The sequence below is a fragment of the Muscardinus avellanarius genome (assembly GCF_963383645.1).
Source record: "Muscardinus avellanarius genome assembly, chromosome: 9".
Taxonomy (NCBI): Eukaryota; Metazoa; Chordata; class Mammalia; order Rodentia; family Gliridae; genus Muscardinus; species Muscardinus avellanarius.
Window position 1 is genome coordinate 5,107,747 of NC_137795.1, and position 25,532 is coordinate 5,133,278.

Genomic DNA, 25,532 nt, shown 5'->3' on the forward strand with positions numbered 1-25,532 from the left:
ATCATAAAACTTTCAGGAGTTTTATGAGTCAATTGTTGAACCTTTGGTAGCTTGCAATCAACCAGGTTCAAAGTATGGACACCACAGGAATAGCAGACACCCCAGATCAGTACCCTCCTCTTTTTAGGGCTGGTTATGAAACGCTCCCCAACATAGCACTGTCTACAGGCTTCCTTGTCTTTGACATCCTGGGTGACGCCCAAAACCATGTCTGGGGCTCTGTATTTATTTACATGGGAGTTAGCTTGGTAAAGTAGAAAGTAGAATATGCCATTTCTGGGATCTTAGAGCTCTGAAATGAGGATATTAGAACTTCAGACTTTCAGAAGATGGGATGTAAGTATGGAAAGCAGGGTTGTTAGACGCACCCATTAGACACAGCACTAATACAGGAGGGCCCTAGGTGGGTGAGCAGCCAGGCCCGGCGGGGCCCTTGGGCTCAGGGCCCAGGCCTCTTGCGGGCCACGATGAAGCAGATGCCCTGGTTGGGGGCCGTGTTGCTGGAGTAGCACTGGGGGCTGTGCACGAGCTGCAAGATGTCAAAGCCGGCATCCAGGATGGCCTGCTCCACCTCCTCCTTCTTCAGGACCACGCAGGAGAACTCACGCTTCCCCACCATGTAGGACGAGATCTGCAGCGTGACGGTGGTCACCAGGTGGCCGCCCGGCTTGAGCAGCGAGGCGAGGTTGCAGAGCGCGGCGCGGTAGGCGTCCAGGCTGCAGCAGGCGCACTCCAGGGCCAGCAGGCTGAGCACGCAGTCAGCAGGGGGCAGGGCCGCCGGGGCCAGGGGGCTGCCCAGGTTGGCGTCGCACTTGAGCACCCGCTTCACCACGGCCCGCAGCCTCTCCTCTTTCTCCTGCCAACGGCTGCTGTGGAGAGGGCAGGGCTCAGGGACCTCTCTGTCACCATGACCAGCGAGCAGGGTGACTTCCAGATCCCGCAAGAATGGCTGCCTCTGAGTCCCCGTGTGACCTGGCGGCAGGCTCTTCCCCAATCTAGGTCTCAGTTACCTCAGCAAGAAAACGGACAGGGAGCTTAGACCAAAACATAGGAATCTTCCACTCTCTGACTCCCTCTTCCCTTGATCCCCAGGGACAGACAAAGAGCCCAGGTGTGGGCTGGGCATTCAACCAACTAGTCTGGTGGATGGATGGATGGATGGATGGATGGATGGATGGATGGATGGATTCATGAATTAGCTGAAGATAACATATGGATACAGCTGTCTTAAAAATATAATGATAAGTGATGAAAAGGAAATCCCAGAAGATAACAGAAAATTCCTCTGTTAGGAGGTTCGAAGGTATATGAAATGAGAGCCGGGTGTGGTGGCACAGGCTTGTAATCCCAGCATTTGGGAGACTGAGACAAAGGATTGCAGTTTGCAGCCAGCCTCAGCTACTACTTAGTGAGGCTCTTTGTAACTCAGTGAGACTCTGTTTCAAAATAAAGAATAAAGCTGGGTATGGTGGTGCACGCTTGCAATCCCAGCATTTAGGAGGCTGAGACCAGAGGGTCGTACTTCGCAAACAGCCTCAGCTACTTAGGGAGGCCCTCCGCAACTTAGTGAGACCCTGTTTCAAAAATAAAGAATAAGCCAGGCGTGGTGGCCCACGCTTGTAATCCCCGCGCCTGGGAGGCAGAGACAGGAGGATCGCGCAGGTGCGAAGCCAGCCGCACGCGCTGGCTTATGAGACCCTGTTTCCAAATAAAAAATGTAAAAATAGGTCTGGGAGTGTAGCCTGGAGGTAGAAGGGCTTCCAGGAACCCCAGTACCACCAAAAAATAAAATAAAATAAAATAAAAATAAAAAATAAAGAATAAAAAATTAGGGCAGGGAGTATAGATCAGAATTTGAATGCCCCTCGGTTCCATCCCCAGACCCACACACACAAAAGAAAGAAGAAACAGGGCTGGGGGTGTAGCTCAGAGGTAGAAAAAAAAAGTATATGAAATGAAACAATAGATGACCTAGACATACATAAATAGGTGTTAAATACTATTTTTGGAAAGCAGGAAAGTAGAAAACACACAGGTGGTAGTAGTGATTACTGGACTGGGAGAAGCAAAAGCAGAGGAGAGGCACAGGGGGTCTTTGTGGTCTGAGCCAGGCTGGATCGTGGGCTTCAGTTACCATGCATGATATTGTCACAACAGATGGAGATGATGGAGAGCAGGTGGGAGGGATGGAGGTCCTATCCCCTGGTTTTCAGAGGCCATACCTGGCTATATCACATCTCAGCAGTCCTGTGATCCTGAAACTCAGTGGCCCATCTACTCGGTCCCCACCCAAGACATCCAGTCCCACCTTTGAGGGTCCTGCTGTCCTGAAAATAACTGAGAGGCCAGAGAGCCCTCTGAGAAAGGGGCTTGAGGTCCGGCCGCTGGGGACCCCAGGCCCTGAGCCCCTACCTGTTCCCTTCCAGCTCGCAGGCGAATCTCACCACGGGGCTCCAGTCGTAGGCCCCCGGCTCCTTCCTCAGCCACCTCTCCAGCTCCTCGCGGTTGCGGTCGGTGAAGTCAGAAAGCGTGATGTCTCCGAAGGCCTCGCAGGCGGCCAGCACTTGGTAGATGGTGGGACCGGAGCCAATGTCGATCAGGGTGTCCCCTCGGAGGCCCCCTGGGAGAAGGGGAGAGGGAAAGAAATCTCAGAGGCTGGCATGGGGCAGGTAAAAAAAAAAAAAAGGAGACCCAAAACAGACACCCCGGGAGCAAGGAGGACAGACACCCTGGTCTTCCCCACAGGGGAGGCAGAGTGATGGGCTTTGCGGCTTGGTAGCTTCCTGTGGGCTGAGCCCTGAGCTGAATGTTTTATATGCATCAATTCCCACTTACAACTCAGAACTGCTTGTGTGAGTCGCGACTATTGTCATGATTTTCATTTTATGGATTACAAACTGAGTCTGAGAGTCGGGCATGGTAGTGCATGCTTGTAATCCCAATACTTGGGAGGCAGAGGCAGGTAGATCACAGGTTTGTGGGCAGCCCAGCTACTTAGTAAAGCCCTCTACAACCTAGTGAGACCCTGTTTCAAAAATAAAGAATTTTTTTTAATGGGGCTGGGAGTGTAGCTCAGAAGTAGAACGTCCCTGGGTTCAATTCCCAGTTCAAAAAAAAGGAAAGAAGGAAGGAAGGAAGGAAGGAAGGAAGGAAGGAAGGAAGGAAGAGAGAGAGAGAGAGAGAGAGAGAGAGAGAGAGAGAGAGAGAAAGAAAGAAAGAGTCTGAGTCTAAGAAAGGTTAAACAGCCCAATATCTCTCTGAGAATAAGAAAAGATGTGCGTTCAGGAACAGTGGCTGACTGGGAGCTAATCCCCACCATGTTGGCCCCACCTGGATGGGCTCCTCGGCAGGGGCTGCCACGGGGACAGGGGGCAGGGGCTGGGGAGGAGACGGCCAGTGGCGTGTCAAGGGTCACCTGGAAGCGTCACGCAGCACTGAAGCGTGGCATGCGGAGTCATCTCTGCTTTCGGATTCCTGCCCTCCCCACCTGCCTGCCCGCCACATTCTGCAGCTCTCGGCCTCTCTTGCCCCTGGGCCACCAGGAGACTGGCCCTCCATGTTCTCCAGCCAAGTCCCCAAAGAGGGGCCGTGGCTGGGCGAGCTGGAGGTCAAGACTGGATCCCAGGGTCGCTGTGGCGCGGGTGGCTATCCTCGGTCCGCTTTAGAGGCGGTTCAGCTGAGGGCCCTGGGCGGAGGCCTTGCCAGCAGGTTTGTGGGGGGCTGTGACCTCACCCAGCACTCCCATCCCCAGGTGGTACTTACCACGGCCATGTTCTGGCTGCACATTCCAGAGGTGAAATCCTGACTCCACCACAGCCCCACGCTTCCCCTTGGCTTCCTCGGGGCTCAGGACAGGGCTGGACTTGGTGGGGATCCGGAGAGCCCTCCCCACCCACCACAGCCAGCCAGGGGCTCAAAGAGAGCAGCTTGGGAACTCTGGGGTGCGCCCATATCCTGGGCTAGGCCTCACACAGCTCCTCAGCTAACTGGGAGATGTGTGGACCCCCACCCCTACCACCCCCAGAACAGGGGCTCCTCCAGAATATCCTTCCTCTGTCTCCATTCAGGGTCCCTGGAGAAGCCCAGCGGGGCAGGCAGAGCCACCTCTGCTCACCTGGGCCAAAGGTCTTGTGGAGACATTCCAGGTTAAACTTGATCATCTCAACCTCGGGCGAGGGGCCGCTCTCGAAGTTATAGTAGGTGGCCAGGTAGTCCTCGGGCATGAAGTGCTTCTGGTACTCATCGCCCCCCGTGAAGCCGCCCTCCATGGTGGCCCTGAGAGTCACCTCCCTCCTGCTGGCCTGAGCCTTATAAGGGCTCCCAGACTCCACCCCCAGAATTCCAGAGCCATCCCCTCTCCTCCCACGCCCCTGTCCTTGAGCCTAGCTGCTCAGGATGTGGAAGGGATAGGGACCTTCACCCCTCCACCCATGAGACACTTTACCTGGACTGCCTCTGCATCCACAGCCATGCCAGCCGCACCTCTAGGGACTGACCTGTGCCCACTGGGGCAGTCACTGTCCCCAGCCCTGGGTGCAGCCTCCTGCGAGGTGCTTCGGCAGGTGTCGGCCCCTGAGATGGACATCTGAGTGCCCACTTTTCTGGCTGTGGGGGTCAGGGTCATCCCCTGGACACAGGTGTCCTGGGTCTGAGTGCACAGGGCAGGGCCCGTGTGGAGCGGTCAGCAGGGCCAGTGCTGTCTCTGGGCTGGGCGGTGGGCACAGCTCTGCACCGGCTCCTGCTGAGGTCAGAGTTCAGACTCAGGGTGGAAGCGCAGCAGGCTGACCACTCAGCATCGAGGTGAGGTGGGAAATTACCCCTCGGCAAAGCAGTGGAGTGGAGGAGAGGAGGGCGGGGACCTGAGGGGAGAAGGGCTGGCGCTGGGGGTGAAATCCACCAGATCCTATTGCGTGCATGTACAGATACATCACAATGACCCCAGCATCATATGTCATTAGAATGCACTAATAAAAATTAATCTTAAAAAATAAAAAAAAAGAAGAAGAAAAGAAAGAAATTACCCTTCAGCCTCTGTGAACGAGGACCAGAGAGTCCAGGCAGAAGGGACATTCTGCCAGAGTCTCAGCTGCCTGGCTTCTGACTCTCCTTGTGACCCTGGGTACGTCAACCCCGGGCCTCAGTGTTCATCCTTTACAATGGGTGTACATTAGAAAACCTCACACTGACCAAGAATAGCTCAGGCTCCTTTTTTGGCACCAGGAAATGACTCTGATTTGGCCACAAACCAGAGAGAAATAAAATCTGCTGGAGGTCAGGCCTACTGCCCTGGAAGTGGGGGGGGGGGGGGACAAGAATGTTTTGTTCTGACTTTAAGTAAACAAACACTCCAGCCTCCGTGGAGCCGGCAGCCTGCAGCCTCCAGGGGCAGGGTCACCACGGGTCACTCACCCTGGCTTCCCAGGGGCCTGTGCCTCCAGCAGGCAAGAAACCACAAGCTCCGTTACATAATCCAGGGAGTGTTCTGAAAGCGACAGTGTTTACAGAGGTGACATGGAGTCCTCGGAGAAGCAAAGAGGACAGCATGAGTATGGAGGAAGAGATCTGTGCTAAGAACCTGGCGCCAGGATTAAGGAGACTGGCAAGGTCAAATCTGCACCCGGGCCAGCAGGCTTCAGCCAGGAAGAGCCAGTGTTGCAGTCCAAGTCTGAAAGCCCTCCTGATCAGGGAAGGGCAGCCTTTCTGGACTCACGCCTTCGCCTGATTGGATGAGGCCCACTCACATTTGGGAAGGCAACCTGCTGTACCCATCGTCCACTGATTAAAATGTGAATTTCATCTAAAAGTGCCCTCACAGAAACATCTAGAATATTGATGACCACACATCTGACACCATAGTCCTGACGCGTTGACACACAAATAATCAACACATTAACTCAGGGATGCTGGCAGAAAGGAGCCATGATCCCCTCTAGGCCTGAAACAGAGCTCTACAGAGAAGGCCTCCTGCACTCGCCAACAGAAAGAAGCTGAAGAAACATCTAGCCTTCCCTCTCCTCCTCCCTCCCTCCAATATCCTACTAAATTCACTGAAACCTGGGGGACAAGGCAACTGCGAATGGAATCCACAGGGCAGCCTCCGGCGGCTCACAGCCGCTGATGAGGCACCTGGACCATGCCCAGCCCAGTGCCCCACCCGCGTTTACGGAATGGACTGTGGACATGCACGTGCCACCCCGGGATGCCCAGAGTCCCTGCAGTAGGACGAGCCCCTGGGGATCTGTGCGGAGATCATCCTTCCTAGAAGATCGCCCCGCTGTAATTGGACGTCCTCGGTGGGCAGAGGACACGCCCCTCCCTGTTCAAGGCCTCCAGCGCCCCCTGCTGCCCGGAGGGATGAATACAAACTCCTCCCCAGAGCTTTCGAGAGGCTCCGCCCTCTGGTTCCCTCCAACCTCTCCACCACCTCCGTCTGCACCCCAGCTCACAAGCTGACTCCCGCCTGCCCGGAGCACTTCACAGCACCACGGTCATCTGCTCAGTCGATTCTCTCCAAGAAAGTTTCCAACCTCAGGACCGCTGGCATTTCAAGTTAGATGGTTCTGTGTTGCGGTGGGGATGCTGAACGGTGCATTGCAAGGCTTTTAGCAACCCTGGCCTCTACTCTCTAGATGCCAGAAGCACCCAACTCCCAGCCACGACAACCACAATGTGTCCAGACATTGGCCAGATGTGCCTGGGGAGGCCAAATGGACACCGGTTGAGAACCGCTGGCCTAAGCTTTCCTCGTCTCAAGCTGACAACATTCTCTTCATGCCAGGGCGGTTTCAGTTCCTTTTAAGAATGTACGTATCATTGTAGTTATTTTTTTTAATCTTTTAAAAATTTTATTCTGAGACAAGTTCTCATTAACTTCCTCAGGTCAGCCTCAAACTGTTAACCCTCCTAACTCAGCCTCTGAATAACTGGGATTATAGCTATCTTCCTATACTATGATTTTTTTTTAATAGCTCAATGAAATTTCCATTTAGGAAGGCCTTGTACCATACATTTAAGCACATAAGCAAATTTCAAGCTACTTATCAAGAAAATGAAGCCACGTAAAAAGTCAAGCCAGATAAGAAAAATACTCCTACCGCTAGAAAAACCAGCACCTGAGCAGCCACGCTCTCTGAGAGCTGTCACCTGTTTTTCTACTTCACTGGGCTGAGTGCAGCGACATGCCCAGAGAGGACCCACAGGTATGGAGGAGACAAACCATTTTTTTTCTGGTGAAGTCAAAGCCTTACCTCATACCACACCCAAAAATAAAGGCTGTATGACTTTTTACAAATCAACCACAGACACCATTGCCACTGGGCACCAAGGATCTGGCAGAAAGGGTTTCCTGAGTTAAAGTGAGCCCAAAGAGAATAAAACAAGCTCACCATATTATAGTGTATATAATGTTATATCACATGGTAAGCAAATATTGATTCTAAAAAGTAAGATTTTTTGAAAAATAATTTACAAATTATTTGCCTAAATTATTTATATTAAAAGTCTTCAAAATTTGGCCCTGAATTCCACATATAGGAATCCATTCTAAACCAGAATTCATAATGCAGAAACATAATGCACCAGGACACTGATTACCTTGAAAAACTGTCTTCTGCCTGTCGACCACTGGGGGAGCAATGGAGTCCGCCTCCTAGGAACAGCCAGGAACAACTGTCATTCATTTCCTGGGAGTGGAGCGCTAAGGAGAGGTGCCGGGAGAAGGAGAGGTACCAGGAGAATTGAGCAGGTGCATGTGGGCACCTGAGGTGGGTGAAAACTGGCGTTTTCAGAAGCAACTGTATGGGACAGATTGCAACATAAAAAACCCTGGGACAAAGAGAATTTGCCTGATGTCACCAATCATTCTGACCACCAGAATGTATGTTAATCAGATTTCAACGTGCAATTTATTTCAATAAATTAAAGAGAGGCCTAATGTCACTGTCTCCCAGCTGGATGAGTGGCCGTGCCCTCACCAATCTGGTATGCAATTGACCCTTTTTCGCTGAATGAAAATACCCCAGAGCCCAGGTGCTCTGTGCTTCGGGAAAGGGGGAACTTGATACTTAACACAATGAAATGACAGGAATGAGATGGAGGATGAATCATAATTAATATTCTGTGGATATGTTTTCCTGTGATCTAGGAAACCTGGAAATGGGTGTTGACGGCGTCTGGCTTGGGGTAGTAGACCCAGGGCCTTCCTGCTCGGAGCGCAGCGGCCCGAGCTCTGTGCTGGAGGCACAGAAGCAGGAGCTGGGCCACATCCAGGTGACTCCTGGGCCCGCGACCCTGTGGTCAGCGCTGCTGCAGGACTAGGCAGGTGGAGGGATTGTGTGCGTTGATGGCCGAGGATGAGGCCGAGGTCGGCTTAGACGCCCCTTGCCCCTGCCAGGGCCTGTCTTCGTCGCTGACGGGGCACATCACTGTCTACCCTGCAGATTGCTGTGAACACCATGGGGCTTCCATCCCAGGGGCTTCCTCTGACGCTCTTCATGGCATCTGTAAGGGGCAGCTTCTCACCAGCCCCCAGCCCAGGCTTGCCCATTTTTAAAACACACTAGAGTTTGCAGCCTGAAATCTTTTTCTTCTAAAGTGACTTTTGGAGCCAGGTGTGGTGGCACATGCTTATAATCCCAGTATTTGGGAGGCTGAGACAGGAAGATTGTGGTTCACAGACAGCCTCAGCTACTTAGTGAGGCCCTTTGCAACTCAGTGAGACCCTGTTTCAAAATAAAGAACAAAACAACAACAACAAAAAAGGGCTGGGTGTAGCTTGGAGGTGGAAGGCCTCTGGGTTCCATCTCCAATATTGCCAGAAAAAAAAATAAATTAAAAATCTTTTAAATTACAAACACAAGAGCCGGGCGTGGTGGCGCACGCTTGTAATCCCCGCGCTTGGGAGGCTGAGACAGGAGGATCGCACAGGTTCGAAGCCAGCCTCAGCTACTGAGTGAGGCTCTCAGTAACTTAGTAAGACCCTGTTTCCAAATAAAATATAAAATGGGTCTGGGAATATAGCCCAGAAGTAGAAAGCCTCTGGGTTCCACCCCCAGTACCACACACAAAAAAAAATTACAAACACAAAAGACTAAAAAATAGGGCTGGGGGTATAGCTCAGAGGTAGAAGGCCCCTGGGTTGCATCCCCAGAATAATAATAATAATAATAATAATAATAATAATAATGTGATGTTTGTTTTTGGTGGTACTGGGGATGGAACCCAGGGGCCTTCTACCTCTGGGCTACACTCCCAGACCTATTTTATACTTTTTATTTGGAAACAGGGTCTCTTACGCCTGCTGAGGCTGGCTTCGAACCTGCGCGATCCTCCTGTCTCAGCCTCCCAGGCGCGGGGACTACAAGCGTGCGCCACCACGCCCGGCATAAAGTGACTTCTGGAAAGAGATTTAGCAATGCTCTTTTTGCATTTTCTAAAATTTTATTCTGAGATCATTGTAAATTCCCATGCAGTTGTGAGAACGTAACAGTCTGTGTACCCCACTCCAGTTTCCTGCAATGGTGACATCTTTCATGATGATAGCGGTGATGATGATGATGTGTGTGTGTTACTGGGGACTGAACCAGGGGCATTTACCACTGAGCTACACCCTCTTAGCCCTTTTTATCTTTTCTTTTCTTTTCTTTTCTTTTTTTTTTTTGTAGCATTGGGGATTGAACCCAGGGGCATTCTACCTCCGAGTTACACCCCCAGCCCTATATTTTTATTTATTTTAAAACAGGGTCTCACTGAGTTGCCAAAAGCCTCACTAAATAGCTAGCTGAGGCTGTCCGTGAACCGCGATCCTCCTATCTCAGCCTTCCAAATGCTGGAATTACAAGTGTGTGCCACCACACCCGACTAGCCCTTTTTATCTTTTATTTGATTTTTGTTTATTTGTTTTGGTACTAGAGGTAGAACCCAGGGTCCTGAGTTACAATCCCAGTCCATTTTATTTTATTTATTTATTTTTTTGAAACAGGGTCTTCTCACTAGTTGCTGGCTTTGTTAAGTTGCTGAGGCCAACCTCAAACCTGTGATCCTCCTGTCTCAGCCTCCCATGTACTAGGATTACAGGTATGCACTATCATGCCTGGCTCTTATTTTTTATTTTGAGGCAGGGTCTTGATAAGTTGTCCAGTCTGGCTTCGAACTTGCCATCCTCCTGCCTCAGCTCAATGGTGACATCTTTCAAAGCGGTGGTACCAGATCACAACCAGGGTATTGACGCCAATACTGACCTCATTCAGGTTCCCAAGTTTTACCGGTCTGCGTGCACTCACAATGCGAGTTCACTGCCATGTTATCACGTGTTCTTCTCATGTATGGTGACACTTTTCATACGGTTTGCCCGGGCACAGGGCTTCACGTACACTACCCAAAAAGACAAGATTGAGTCCGGAAGGGGATGTGGTAAACAGGACTCAAAGCTGGGGGAGTGTTTGACACAGCGAAGGACCTGCTGTTTGCAATAGCAAGCTCACTGACCCCCGCCGCTGAAATCAGAACCATCTCTACGCGATGTTTCTTTATCCCCAGGGATCTTTTCTGTCTGAATCTTCTTTTCCAACTGAGCCCCAGGAAAGAGGCATGCTTGAACTACCGCAGACCCTTGGTTTCTCTGTATCTCTGCATCCATCTGTCTCTCTGTTCCGGGCCTCTCTTCTCTTAATTCTTTCCTTCCCTAGCGGCAGCCTAACTCAACACACCATTACTCACTGAACTGGGACTAAGAGTCCCGGGCACCACGGTGACCCTGTGGCATTCCTGTGTCCTTGATAATTTATTAAGCAGATAAACTCCAGCCAGAAGTCCATCAGCGAGGCTCTGCTGATGGATCTGCCCCTCCCTGAGATAGAGGCACAGGACCAGGAGAGCGTGCAATTCCTGTTGGAAGAGCCTGAGAGAGGAGGGGTTGGCAGGATGGGCAGAGGTAGCAGGACGCCCAGCCAGGATGGAGGGCAGGCTTCTGGGAGGAAAAGACCACAAGAAGGAATTCTACCCCAAAGACTACCCGACCGCTCGCTGCTCCTTTGACTCAGGCACCATAGCTGAAAGCAAAATCCTGAAATGTAACCTGGGAAACCTCTTCCAAACCTCTTCTGCAGGCGAGTGGCCGACGTCTAGCTGGGTTAGAGGATGGACTATGCCTCACAGATGAGCTGCTGCCAGTGCCCAGAGGTCCCCTCTGGGCCGTTGTGCCCAGCCCTGGCCTGGCCACCAGCCTGTAGACCTGCAGGACCTCTGCCAGGGGGGGTCTGGAGCCCTGGCCTTGGAGGCCAAAGTGCTAGGGACGAAACACTAAACACAGGCACACTGCCTGCCTCTGACCACCTCTGCAGCCCCCTCTGTCCAGAGGCCTCGAAACAGGGCTATGTTGCCTTTGTGGGCTCTCGATCCCCTCTGAAAATTTTCGTCAAAAATTTGTACACAGATACATGCACACACACACACACACACTTTTTATGGAAAATAAAGTTCAAACCACAGAGCTCAGTTTACAAATGCTTGATCTGGGGCATTAGTATTGGATGAGTCAATAGAAACTAACCTTCAAGTTCTCAGTGCACACGAGGGGAGGCTGAGGCTGCATGTTGGAGGGAGTGACCAGCCTAGGCCGGACTGCCAAGCACAGCAAGACTACAAGCTCAGGTGATGGGGACCGCCATGCAGCTGGGCGGGGTGTACACTGCACAGACCTCGGGGTTGTTCAGTCACCCCAAAAAGCTTGTCTAATCGTGCAATCAGTGCCAAGAAAGGCGTATCAAGGTACACCCACAGGGCCACAGAAGAAAGGAGTTCCAGAGAAATCTGAGGCTTCCTGTAGTGGGACGTGGGCACTGGGCCTTGACAGATGGACAGGTGGGTATTAAGGGACAGAGGAGGGAAGAAACAGGGGTTAGGAGGGATATACTTAGCATTACCTCTAGCTTCTAGCTCACCACCACATCCCCTGTCTTCCCCGATTGGCTGACAGGCTCGGGGCTCAGCCTCTGCCCAGGGTCCTGTCTCTGTATCTCCCCCTCTACTCTTTCAAGACCAGAGTGGGAGGGCAAGTGGAAATAACCCTGTTTTGACTGGAGGTCAATCCTACACCCACCCAGAAGGCCAGGCCCCCACTAACAGCTCAGGGCAGCCAGGGAGTTGGAGTGTGCCAGGCTGTGCCCTGCCCTCCACCTTACCTGGGCCCCAGATGAGTCCTGAGGCTACTCAGAGGCAGGCTGGAGAGTCCCGGGAGGGGAGGGCTCAGGGTTCTTCTCCATCCCCCAGCCCCTCTGATGTTGCTTCCCACAGGAGTTGGAGCTACATCCTGATTGACATTGGCAGGACCCACCATCCACCAGCTGCTCTCAGCCTGCCAGGCCTTGGGAGAGAGCATCGCCATGCACTGGACAGAGCAGAACCTGCGGGAGTTGGAGAAAGAGAACAGGACCTCGGGCTCTGGGATCTGGAAAGGGCACCTGTGTTTCTCCACCCAGACCTGGCCCCACATGAAGCCCCCCTACCTCTCCCTCTGACGGGTCCCCAGCCATGCAATAGGTGTGCGAGCTGGAGGGCACAGGTACCTGCAGGCCATGCCAGGCCACCATGGCTGCCGCCATCCTTCTTAGACAAGTCTTCCCCATCCCACGGACAGAGCATGAACCACAGGCCTGCCCTGCTGGGGGAGCCGGTGGAACCTGCTGGAAAAGAGTACCCTGAAAACTCCCTGAACGGGAATCCAGATTCACCCTCCTGACTCTGCAGCCACTGCCCCCAAGGGGAGTAACGCCAGCATTTCCAGAGTCTTGCTCCACAGCCCCTAAAGCAGGTGGAGCCCGCTCTGACCCCCATCCCCAATACCTGGTCCTGAGGTCACAGAGGAAAGTCAGAGACCCCCTATACCTGTCCCCCCGCCCCTGTCTTGGTACCCTGCAGCAAGGACCATGGAGACAGTGTGGTTTCACTGGGTGCTGTCCCGGGGTGGCTCCTCCCAGAAGCAGACCCGAGACAAGGATTTAAGTGTGAATCATGATTGGAGAAGGGATCCCAGGAAACATCAACAGGGGGTGGGAAGAAAAGTGAAGAGGACGGCAGCTGGTCAAGGACGCATCACCAAGCCCTTAGCACTGCGGGCAACCGGAGCTGGGGTGCTGGGGACCAGTGTAGAACACACACATGGAGCCGGGCCTTCATTCTCCCGGCTCCACCATCATGGCTGAGGGCCACTTATGGGGCCGTCAGCCCAGAAAGCGCTCACGGGCAAAGACCTGCTGCCGCTGGCTGTGGAGTGGGGCCAGCTACCAAGAATCACCAGCCTTGTCTGAGGTAGACATGAAACGCGCCATTTACTGCATCCTGGGGGTTCCGGCAGCCCTGTCCTGCTGCTGGGCCAAGGAGGAGCAGAACCTTGGGTTCTCAGAACCGGAAGACCCCTGCCAGAGCTCGATGACTTCTGGGCCCAGCTCCTGCCCCCTGGCGCAGGGAGGCCACCATCTGGGAGGGGAGAGGACTGGCTCCATGAGGCGATTCCGTGGGTCATGAAGATCCAGCACCGAGGCCTGGGATCCTGCCCAAGTAGCCATGAGCCTGGTGACAGTGGGGTGTTGGGGAGTGGTTGGGGGAGGCTGCTACACGTGGCTGGAAACATGGGCTCTGACCTCTGGGGAGGCCTGAAGTCACCTCTCCAAAGGACAGTCATACCTTCCTTCCTTCCCCTCTTGGAGCCGGCTCCCCGCACAGGCTCTCCAGGGCTCTCTGGGATCTGGAAGGGGCCCTGTGTTTCTCCATCCAGACCTGGCCCCACATGAAGCTCCCCTACCACTCCCTAAGCTGCAGCATGTGCCAACCCCCATCTGCTCCCCAGAGTAGCTCCCAGCGCAAATGCAGTCCTGTCTACACTGCTTGAAGTCTGGACCCCAGGGAAGAGGTCACAGCCTGGAAATGACCCTCCACAACCAGACCGCTGCCTCCTGTCCTGCAGCTATGATATAGGGACCCTGGGGCATCTGGTGACCGCTACCCTGCATGGCCTTGCTACATAGGTCTCCTCTCCTTCCTCCCTAGCCTGTGCTCCACCTCTGAACAGCTGGAAAGGGCAGTTACAGACACCAGGACTGAGCCAGCATCCCAGCCCCAGCAACAGGGCAGCCTCCATTTGCCATCCATCCTTCTGTTAAAACCCAGTATCACAAAACCACTGCCATTATGTTCTGGGGGGGCCCAGAGCTTATATCAGAGGGCAGTAACAGCAGAGTTCTCCTTCACCATCAGGGAAACTCTGAGTCCACCCCTGGGTCCTGCTGCAAAGATGGGCAATGCGAGACAGCAGTGCCTCTATATGGCCACCAGGGGGCAGTGCCAGGCCAGACCACTGCTAAGGCGCAGGGAAGGTGCTGTCCAGCCTCCTAAGCAGGAGGAGGTTTGATTCAGTCCACCTTTTGACCTCCGCCTTCTTCATGGCAGAGTAACCATGGGCAGCACACCCAGATGAAAGTAGAAACCCTTGGGCAGGCTGGCCTCTCAATCCAATGTGCCTACCAATCTCCTGGGGGTCTTGCTAAACCGTGGATGCTGGTCCTGTGGGCCTGACTCCGTGGGTTAAGGGTTTGCATTCCCAACAAGCTCCCAAGCCGTGCTGATGCTATGGGTCCATGGACCACATACCCTGAGCAGCCACGTGTTCAGGAGCACATCCTGAATGCTGCGTTTTCCCTGAAATTATGGAGTATATCCTGGAGTTGGCACACCTAATTTCTCTGGCTCCTATCTCCAGGTGAGAGAGGGAAGAGGGCCCATCCCTCTACCCAGAAAACCTCCCACCCCTCTAACCTGGACATCATGGGCCCTTCTCCCTCTGGCCTTTCACGGTCTTCTCCCCAGGGCGAAGGGGCCAGGACCCCCGCCTGGAAGTTCCTTGTCTGCCTGGCAGGTGGTAGGTGCCTGGGGAGGGTTTGCTGCTGCTGAGCTTAAACAACTAAATGCCTGTCAGGCAGCTCTTCGTGGCTACAGAGGCTGGTACCACCCAGAGCCTCCCCATCACCCACCCTCCTCTGAGCTCCTGCCAGGCATGTGGCACAGGGGGTGCTATTGAAGATTCCCAACCAGAAGCTCAAAGATGCATAGTGACTTCTACAAAGCCACTCAGCCTCAGCGTTCCTGGCCCTGCAGGTGTCGGGTAGGATGAGTATCACTCCAGACACACATCAGAGTAACCCAGGAAGCTGTGAAAGCCCTGGGTTCCAGGCCTCACCCTGGACTGATCAGATCAGAAACTGGGGTGCACAGCCCCAGACATGAGTGCTTTCGGCCCCTGGTGATCCGAACATGTAGCCAAGACCGAGCCTGTGCTGAGAGCCGGTGTCTCCCAAACATTATTGCTTCCCAAACCACACAGGGCTCTATAAGAAGGAGGTTCTGCCCAGGCGTGGTGGCGCACACTTGTAATCCTCGCGCTTGGGAGGCGGAGAGAGGAGGATCGAGCAGGTTCGAAGCCAGCCTTGCTGGTTTAAGAGACCCTGTTTCCAAATATAAAAAAAAAATAGGTCTGGGAGAATAGCCCAGAGGTAGAAGGGTTCCATCTGCAGTACCACAAAAAAAAATAAAATAAAATAAAAAAAGGAGGCTCTGATTCGTGGGTCTGACGGGGGCTGATAGCTGCACTTCTGATATGCTGCAAGATGATGTTGGTGCTGGTGACACAAGAACCACTCTGGGTAACAAGGTCACCGAAGGGGGCACCTCCCTCCACCTACCCCAGGCAGGCACCGTGCTAGGTGGGGAAGGGAGCTGAGAAGCACAACCGAGTGGTCAAAATGTGGACCGGTGACTGATGAACTAAACTTTCAGGGCCTGGGACCCTGAATGATTTCAAAAGGCCCTTGGTCACCAAACACAGGTGCATCTGTACCAGCGCTACTAATACAACATGGGCATCTAGCAGCCACTCTCTTTCTGGAAGAACAGCCCTAGAGTGACTCTGTGTTTGAGCCCTACCTCTTCTCCTATCATCTTGAATACAGGATGCTTCGTGCCCGGTTGGCTCCAGTGGCCTGGCCACAGTCTTCCAACTGAGCAGGTCCACAGCCAACCGCCCCATTTCCAGACCTGCTCTTTCAGGTTTCTATCTGATTTACTCTGCTTTTTAGCTGCTGTAACTGAAATATCTGATAAGAACAACTTAGGGGAGGAAAGGGTTTTGTTATTTTGTTTTGTTTGGGGTTGGGTTTTTTATGTTTTTGTTTGTTTGTTTGTTTGTTTGTTTGGCTTACAGTTTCAGAGGTTCAGTCCATGGTTGGCTGGCTCCAAGGCAGAAACAACATGGCAGATGTTATAGCAGAGGAGAGCTGCTCAACCCATAGCGGCTGGAAGCAGAAAGAAAGGAGGGACGGGGACAGGTGTAGTCCTCGTGGCCATGTCCTCAGGGGCCACCTCTGGACCTTGCTGCATTGGGGGTCATGCTTTCAACACATGAGCTTTTGGGAGGATGCTCCAGACCCAAACCATACACCAGCCCAGTGAGCACACTACTGTCCAAACTTTACCTGCACTGGACACGTGGGTCAGGCCCCTCCAGAATCTTCCTCTGCCCCCTTCAGACCCCACCCTTCCACACCCAGGCCTCGTGACGACTCTTTCTAAACAGCTGTGAGATCCCCCCAACTGCCCTCATCACGCCATCCCAACCCTGACCCTGGTCTGTTCTCTTACCTCAATTCTGCAGCAGTCCCCTGACAGGTCCCCAGCGTCTGTGTCCACCATTGTGTACCTGCTCCCACTATCTCCACCAGCCAATGGATTCCTTGCAGCACATGACTCCTAAACCGCACACCAGAGCTGTTTGAGAAGTGTCTTCTGCACTAAGGAATCGGTCAAGAGACGTGGTGTCCAGCCTGGCTCTGTCACAATCACAGTGATTTCAGGCAGCCTTTTCCCTTCCTGGTCTTACTTTCATCTGAAATGGTCCCTGGGACGCCTTGAACATGACTTGAGATCCCATTGAAAGGAGCTGATCCTGCCTGATTTCTCTGCCAGAGGCCAGGCGGCATGGCCAAATTGGCCTCACATGCCAGGCTGCTCTGTGGCTGCCCCGGGATGCCAGGTAAACTGGGATGCGACCCCACCCTTCTTCCTTTTCCATCTCCTCACCCCAGCTTCTTCCTGAACCTGAAATTCCTGGCCTGCGCAGGGCCAGCCCCTGCTCCGCCTCCAGGTTCTTGCTTGGGCCCTGTGGTCCCTGCACCAGCAGCAGCTGAGCTTTCCCAGGTAGCTTCTTGGAAGTGCAGAATCCCAGGCCTGCCAGCCCTGCTGAGTCAGCTCTGTAGCTCAGCAAGACCCCGGGGGAGGGCTAAATTCAGGTCAGAGACCTGATGCTCTAAAAACAAAACAAACGCCGGGCGTGGTGGCGCACGCTGTAATCCCCGCGCTTTAGGAGACCCTGTTTCCAAAATGAAAATGTAAAAAATAGGTCTGGGAGTGTAGCCCGGAGGTAGAAGGGCTTCCAGGAACCCCAGTACCACCACCAAAAAAAAAAAAAAAAAAACAGAACAAAGGCAGGCAGAGGAAGCTGCCGAGAAGGGGCTCCTCTCCAGACCCCTCCTGCCTTCCACAACTCAGCAGAGATGCTCCCTGTCCCAGCCGTTTCCACACAAAGCAGGTGCACCCCACCCCCTGGCCAAGCTGGGAGCGCGTCACTCTGGTGCACAGCTGTACCCCAGAACCTCGTGGGACAAACACTCTGCGTTAGCAGAATAAAGGCATTCACTTAGTGAAGTGTATTACTACAGACTTTCTGCTGCTTGTCCCTTTGAACTAAGGATTTTCTGAAGCCCTAACCCAGTGGCCATTTTCATTCTTTATAATCAAGCGACTTGGGGTTTCCAGCAAAGCAACAGGAACCCCAAATCACACACCAAAGTGGGGGCTGCTGCAAAAATGACCAGGATACACCCAGAGTGCACAGCAGAGTGGAGGCCAGGGCGGGAGTGGAGGCCAGGGTAGGAGTGGAGGCCAGGGCGGCTTCCCCGACCCTGACTCCAGGTCTGTGGTCTGAGCAACCCTCTCAATCTCTTGGCCTCTGTTTGTCCTGCAGGGAATAAGACCGAGAGTAGAGGTCAGGGGTGACGGAGGTCAGTGAGGTGTGGAGGGCCATCAGGTGGGTCGGTGAGGGCCAAGGAGCCCTGAGGGAGACAGCATCACCCCCAGGAGGACAGCAGAGCCTGGGACAGCCCCTAGGGCCTGGGGGAGCTCTCTGGAATAGTCAGCAGAGACCAGCTGGAAAAAAAAAAGTACTTTTGAAATCACTAAACTGGAATCCAGATGAAGAGAGTCTGAGAATCCAACTTGGAAGATCACTGAAGCTGAGCATCCTAGGAATTTCTAGAAGACAGAGGTGTCCAACACTCACCTGACTCTCCAGACCTGGGCCTTTAGATTGCCTGAGCACAGCAGCACTGGGTGTGTGTGAGACGGCCCCTACCCAGGTGCCGGGTGAGGCCAGGTGGGCCCTCCGTGTCTCTGTCCACATGTCCGGAGCTTCAACTCCATGGAAGGGCATGGGCTCCCTGCGGCCCAGACCATTTTCAGGATTGCAGATCTGAGCACAGGGTGGGCAGTGCAGATGTACCTAGCGCCCCCGGAAGCCCGCCCCGACCAGGAGCAGTACTGGGGTTCTGCAGGGCAGCATGGGAGGGAGGGAGGAGCTCCCATCACCTGGGGTGTGGGAGCAAAGCCCGAGTGGACTCCTGCAGAATGGAGAGGGGCTCTGCAGCCCAGCACTTGGTGGACCTTGGTCTAGAGGAGGTCACTCTGGGCTTCCTTGACCTGGGGCAGACCAGGAGCCCCGAGCCTGGGACGGGTACAGGAGGCCAAGCCAGGGCAGTGCCAGGAGAGGAAAAGGAGGGAGGGGCATCACAGGGAGAAGGAAGACGTCCAGGTGGACGCAGCAGCTGGGCAGGGTTGGGGAGGGAGGCCAAGCCTGATGGGCTGCAGGAGGGGATGCTCAGGGGGCGGGTGGGGGCATCCCAGGGGGAATATCACCTGGAAAGAACCGACAGTGGCCCACGCTGCCCATCCTGCTGGAGAGGTCGGCCTGGCTGAGGCTGGACCTGCCACAGGGCTGGAGACAGAGCAGTCGCGCATGCTGTAATTAAGTAAGAAATCCATTTCCCGCTGTTGTTAATCTGGGAACTGACTAGCCGATATGTTGAAAAGAAAGTCGTGCGTTGCTTCCTTATAATGACAACCCCTGATCGGGGAAGGTGCCAGCTGTCAATTCTGCTGACCAGCATGCCGGCCCCGCCTCTGCCCTGGAGTTGCGTACCGCACCGCTTTAGACCTGGAAGGTATAGCTGCTTGGTTTTCCTCCAGAGTCCAGAGAAGGAAAGCTTTTCCACGGTGGTGGCAGAGGTGGAGCCCTCTAGAAGGTCTCCAAGCCCATCCGTTCGGCTCTGTCATCCCAGTACTTTGAAGGCTGTGACAAAAAGATCACAGGTCTGAAGCCAGCTTCCAAAACTTAGCAAAATATCAGCAACTTAGTGAGACCCTGTTTCAAAATAAAAGAGGGCTTTGGGTGTAGCTCACTGGTAGAACACCCATGAGTTCAATCCCCAGTACCACAAAATAAACAGACCCCTGGTTCCCAAGCTGTCATGGCGATGGAGTAGAGAGATGTGCTGGGAAACCCGGGGCCCCGGGGGAGGGGCCTCGTGGATAGAGCCCGCCCTCCAGCCTACCCTTTCCACTAGGGGGCTGGAAAGAGCAATCCCTGTGCAGACAGGGCCTTGAAGGTTGGGGTCAACCACCCAATCCGTGGACGGGAAGACCGAGGTTCAGACAGGCAGAACAGCCAAGGGTTTACGGCGAGGTGAGGGCTGCGCAGGCGCCTTGGCTGGCAGGCAGGAAGCCAGGGTTCTGGTCCCGGCTGAGTCTCTCATCCGCTGACCTCCTTGGGTCTGTGGTGAAGGAAGGCCCTCACCTGGACTCCCCTCTGAGGCTCCCAGGCCCCTGGGCCAGCTCCCCTGCTTCTCAGCAACTTTGCCCAATGGAGACGTCCTTGATCTCAGCAGAGGTGAGCAGGAGGGCCACGGGCTGCCGTCAGCGATCCTGAGTACTGTCCCCATCTCGTTTCCCAAGCTGTACCAAGGAGAAATCATAGGAAGGAAGCTAGAGAACAGGTGGTCCAGGCTTAGTTAGAACCAAGGTCCCAGGCTGGAGGTGACCTATGCGGCTGGTGGCAACTGGGGCTCCCTCAGCTCCTCCTGGCCTTAACGCCTGCCATTTATGCTGGTGTCCGGGAGCTGGGCCTCTGCTCCTTCCTCTGCGTGCCTCTTCGTGCCCTTCTGTTTCAAGGGGCAAGTTGGCAAGGAGGAGACGCTGAGGATGCCTTCCTTCCTCACGACTCCTGGTTGGCATCACAAGAGGGTGGGCGCTGTTTCCTGTCGACTGTCGATATGAGATGCTGTGTCTCCAGTATCTGGTAGAGAGATGCCCAAGTAATTGCAGACTGATTAAAATTACCCCTATTTTCCAGATGTGTGGGCTGAGGCTCAGAGAGGGTTAGGAACTGGCCCAGGGTCACACAGCAAGGACCTAGCTGGGTTTCCACTCTAGCTGCACCTAGTTGGGTGGGGAAGGTGGCCAGCGTGCGCCATGCTCAGATGGTATTCTGTGCACCAGGGAGCAGAAACCAGAAACGCAGCTCCCAGAATCTTCAGGTCTCCATAGACAGACAGACAGACAGACAGACAGACAGACAGTGCTGGGTGAATTCTGGCTCTGCCCTGCAGGCACCACTACTGCGCATCCAGTCTCTGCATCCGTGAGCTGCTGGTTGGAGCCGCGTGTTGGTGGGATGAGGATGAAGTGAGAGTCTTTGGGACACGTGTGGCGTGGCCTGGAGCGTGGGGCTCCCGGTGAGGGACAGTTCTCATTCCTGAGTCCAGAGGAAGGAAACGGGCAGAGGTGCTGTGGGCAGAAGTGCTTATCTTCCTTCCAGGAAAATCCTCTCCCCCTCCAAGACTTCCCATTGAGAATCCATGGCAAAGAGAGGTGACTCTTCAGAACATTGTCTTGTGTGGTTTCAGCACCTAGCACTTTACGGACAGCCTGAAGGCCCGGCATGGCCCTGCTCCCCTAATCGCCAAGAGTCAGCCTGGGCCTGGCCCTTCCGCCTGCAGTCCTGACTGTGGCCTTAGCCCTCGTGGCTGCCCCTCGAGGGGCTTCCGATCCCTTCCTCCTCTGTAGCCGGGTCCCACGGCATCACAACCCCAGGCTCTCTCCTGTCCCCCTGGAGCCTGAGCCAACAGCACACGGAGCTGTAACAATGCTTACTCTGAGTATTCATCTCAAAACACTTACAGGACCCAGAGAGCCTGCTCACTGCTCCAAGCCAGCACCCGAGAGGCAAGAGTTGGGAGGAATTAAATCAGTTCTATTCAAGGGCCACAAATCCGGCCCTTGAAAAAAATTCTTTTAAGCAGGCTCTCACTAAGTTGCTGAGGGTCTAAGTTGCGGAGGCTGGTCTCAAACCTGTGATCCTTCCAAGTACCGGGATTACAAACATGTGCACCAAGCCCAGTGTAAATAATGCAAATCTTTTATCCAGTTTCCCGAAAGCAAAGCCTGAGATGAGGATTTGGGTATGTGGTGGACTGAGAGAAGACTCCCAGAAAAGGGAGGGAGAGAAGCCAGAAAGAGAAGGGACGCAGTCTCAGTTCCAGAGCATGGATGGCACACACCCACCCTTGGAGCTCTCTGTCACGCTGGACCAGCCAAGGCAGTCTTGTTTCCCAATACCTGGTGACAGTCTCGCCTCAAGGATTGTTTCCTCCCCGAGGGGCAGGTCCTTGTCTCCTTTAATTAAATGACAACCCGAGTGAGGCAAAGATAGCTTCCGAATGGATGAGTTTATTGCAACGCACACAAAAACAGAAGGAGCAAACACGTATATGAAAACATAGGCAAAAACAGGTACAAGAAAACCACTCAAGCATTGGTAAGGACTCAAAGCCCATGTGGAAGAAACGGGAAGAAGTGTCCACGTAGTTGATTTGGGGAGAAGAAATTGTCCAAATGGTGCAGGAGCCCAGTCCCTTCAGAGTGGCTCTCCTCTGGGTTCAGGATCCCAGCTAGCCGGCCAGGGTGTAGACAAGGCAGGATGGGGCCTCTTGCGGCCGATGCCATCTCAGAGACCACTCAAAGCCGAGTCACCACCCGACTCGGGAGGTCTGAAGGCACTTGGACCAATGGTCCTGGGAGGCATATTTTATCTCAGCTCCCGGATGTCAGTTTTGGAGGAGAAAGTCCTATATACCAAACATCTCATTTGCATTGACGTGTAGTTGTCAAGGTGACTATCAGCCAGCCGCTTGGCTCAGTTACAGCAAGGGTTATAGGCTCAAAATGGAGTTAGTGCTGTCCAAAGTGGAAGGCTGAGGCAGGAGGATTGCAAGTTCAAGCCCAGCCTGGGCAATTTAGCAAGACCCTGCCCCCAAATAAAAAATAAAAAGGGCTGGGAATGCACGTCAGTGGTAGAGCACCCCTGGGTTCAATTCCTAGTACTACAAAGCAATAATAATTATAAATTCCAGTTTACTTAACTCCCCCAAATCCTAACACAGCAAAGCACACTGCCCAACACCCCTCTGTCCCCATGCCAGTCGGCTGTGGCGGTGGGCCTTCCCCTCGTGGGAGGGAACCAGAGGAGTCTCCCAACATAGAGCCATCCTTCACAGGGGCACTGTCAGAGTTTGGAGGGCCTGTGGGTGGGGGGGGCTTCAGCATCCACTTCAGTGTGACGGGGGCCTTGGGGAGGAGACATTTGAGGCAGTGAGCTCAGCGGGTCTCTAGTGGGAGCGTGCCTGTGTGCCCATGATTGTAGCCCTGCAGGCCCCTGGAAAATCCCTGGCTCTTACCCCAAGTGAGGTGGGAGCCACTGAAGGTACTCGAGCCGGGGAGTGTCCTGAGCTGCCTTTTTCTTCAAGGCTGGCTGGAGGTGAATGGTAGGCAGCTTCTCCAGGGGACCCCGCTCCTCTGCAGGAATCTGGTGGCTGGCTCTTGCCCCCACCCAGGTCATGTGCAGTGGGCGAGACCAGAGAGAGCTGGCTGTACGGGAAGGGAGCATCTGAGGGCGCCATGGTGGGCTGCTGGAGCTACAGACTCAGCCTGCGCCCCGCACAATTTATTGAACAGGTTATTGTGGAAGAGTAGTTGAGACTCACTGGAGAATCAGAGCAGCCCTCGTGCCAGGCCTCAACTCAAAGGGCTTTGCAAGTAATGCCCCGAATAATTAAAAAGAGCCGTCTGCTCCCCCTCCCTCCACCTCTGGGGAGGGATCTACATCTGCAAATAAATTAAAACCAATCTTGCAATTTGTATGACTCAAGTTCTCGGCTGTGGAAGCGGGCAGGCTCTTGCAGAGGAGGGCCGTGGACCATGGGCTGAGGTAGGCGGTACTAATGCCCAGCCCAGAGGCACAGTTCCACATGGTGTCTCAGGGTCCCCCATCTTCCCGCAGCCCCGGCTCTGCCATCACGCTCTCCACCGAGGCGCTGTCCAGCAGACCAAAGAAATTATCTGAATAATCAGGCTCTGACCATCACTCAGAGGCACGGTTATGTTGGGGTGGGGACCATCTCTAGGGACTGACTACTCAGAGGCTCCCAAGCCCTCCTGTCTTGCTGAGTGACATCAGTTCCACCACTCGGGAAACAGGAAGAAGCCTTTGCTGGTCTACAGTGCAGAAGAGGTGCTGGCATTGAGGGGGAGATGTGACTGGGCTTCAGAAAGAAGTTTGCTATGCAAACCCAAGGCAGAATCACATTATGCAACCTAGAAATAGCCACAGACGCTAGGCTGGGTCCTGCTTCTGGGGAGCAGGGAGACCATCTTGAGTCCCATATCTTTCACACCTTGGCGCCATTTTTCTTGGGTACGAGGGGCCCTTTGGGTAAGCACTGACAGGAGCCCTGGCTCCAGAAGAGCCCATGAGAAGCCAGGGCGCAGGCCCCCACTTAACAGCATGCCTGTGGCCTCTGCCCCAGACCTGCCAATAACGATGGCTCTGGCTCAGGTGCTGCCTACCCCGGGATGGCGCATTGTGAAAGGAGCCAGAGGATCCCTTGGGCCTAGAAGGCCAAGCATGTGGGGGTGTCGTGGCCCTACCTGCAGGCTCTCCAGGAGGTGGTGACCCAATAGCTCACTCTGAAGTCTGTGACCACATCTTGCTTGCAAGCATGGTGCCCTGTATCCTGGCAGAGTCCGCAGAGAAAAAGGAGATGAAGATCTCCTCTCTCTCTCTCTCTCTCTCTCTCTCTCTCTCTCTCTCTCTCTCTCTCTCTCTCACCTCCCAACCCGCAGCCCAAGCCAGCGACTGGCACCCAATTAATCATCCCTCTGGGAGACAATGGACTCAAGGAGAGACACCAGAGTCCAGGCGTGTGGCAGCTAGAAGGATGCTGACTTAGGCCTTCAGAGCCAGGAGGCGACAGCACAGCTTTCTCCCCCTTTGTCCTGTGTTAACAATGACAGAATCCTGTGCCCCTTGCCTACCCACAGGGAGCTGGAGTCTGATCAGATGGAGTTGTTCTAACCACAGGAGCAGGGGAGGATGAGCTCTCAAGCTCTTGCTGGCATGTGGGGGCTGCTGTAGTGACAGCTGTCAATTATGAAACACCTGCTCTGTACTAGGTACTTAATTTCCATGGTCTACTAACTCCTCTTGAGGTAGTTACTGTTATCTTGACTTTACAGAAGACAAGTCATTAAACATTGGTGGGATGGAGGAATTTGAGGACCCTCTCAAGCCAGCCAAGCCCTGTGTCCACATCATCACTGCTAGATGGAACCTCTAGGTATCATATCCTGCAGCTGCTGGAACCAATTATTGCAAACCTGGTGGCTTAAAACAACAGAAATGTGTTCTCTCACATTGTAGAGACTTCAGAAGTCCAAAATCAAGGTGTGAGCAGGGCCGCGCTCCCTCTAAAGGCTCCAGGGCAGGCACCTTCCTGCCTCTTCACACTCCAGCGGCCCCTGGCACTCTGGCTTGGGCGGGGAGGCTCCTCTGCCTCCCTTAGGTCTTACATGGGCTGCCAGCTGCAGCTACAAACCCAATTAGCACGAGTGCTTAGTAACAAGGGAAAAGCATAAAGGTTTTGTTAATTTTTACACATATGTGGGGAACTTTGTAAGAGTGAGGTCGGCAGCAATGCCCAAGTTGTGATGCTTTTACACACGGCAGACAAGGAATAGTAACTCTGTGAAGGAAGGACAGGACAGGTGGGTGCCTGGTCCGGGACCATGAACTCTAGAGATAACAGCAAGAGACTTGTCAGCAGGGGAGGGGCTTGTAGAAGCCAGTGGACAATGGGGGTGACACCAAAGTGTGTTCACCGGGGTCGCCACAGCCACAGTCCCCGGTCCCTGGGGATCAGGCTATTTTCCAGCAGGGACATGTGAAGGACGTCCATTCTGACATAACTGTATGGCTTGTTGCATGTAGGTAAAGACAGGCCAGTGGTCTGCTGTGCAGGTACCACACTTCAAGTGATTTCAGC

General features: G+C 53.9%; 1 protein-coding gene across 1 annotated transcript; it reads right to left on the reverse strand.

The window, feature by feature from the left end:
- Positions 1–439: 439 nt before the first annotated feature.
- Positions 440–4,268, reverse strand: INMT (indolethylamine N-methyltransferase; the record flags this gene model as incomplete). The annotated part of the gene is made up of 3 exons (XM_080701404.1): positions 440–869; positions 2,413–2,620; positions 4,115–4,268. 3 exons carry the CDS (start codon positions 4,266–4,268, stop codon positions 440–442), a joined length of 792 nt encoding a protein of 263 aa, XP_080557530.1.
- Positions 4,269–25,532: the final 21,264 nt, after the last annotated feature.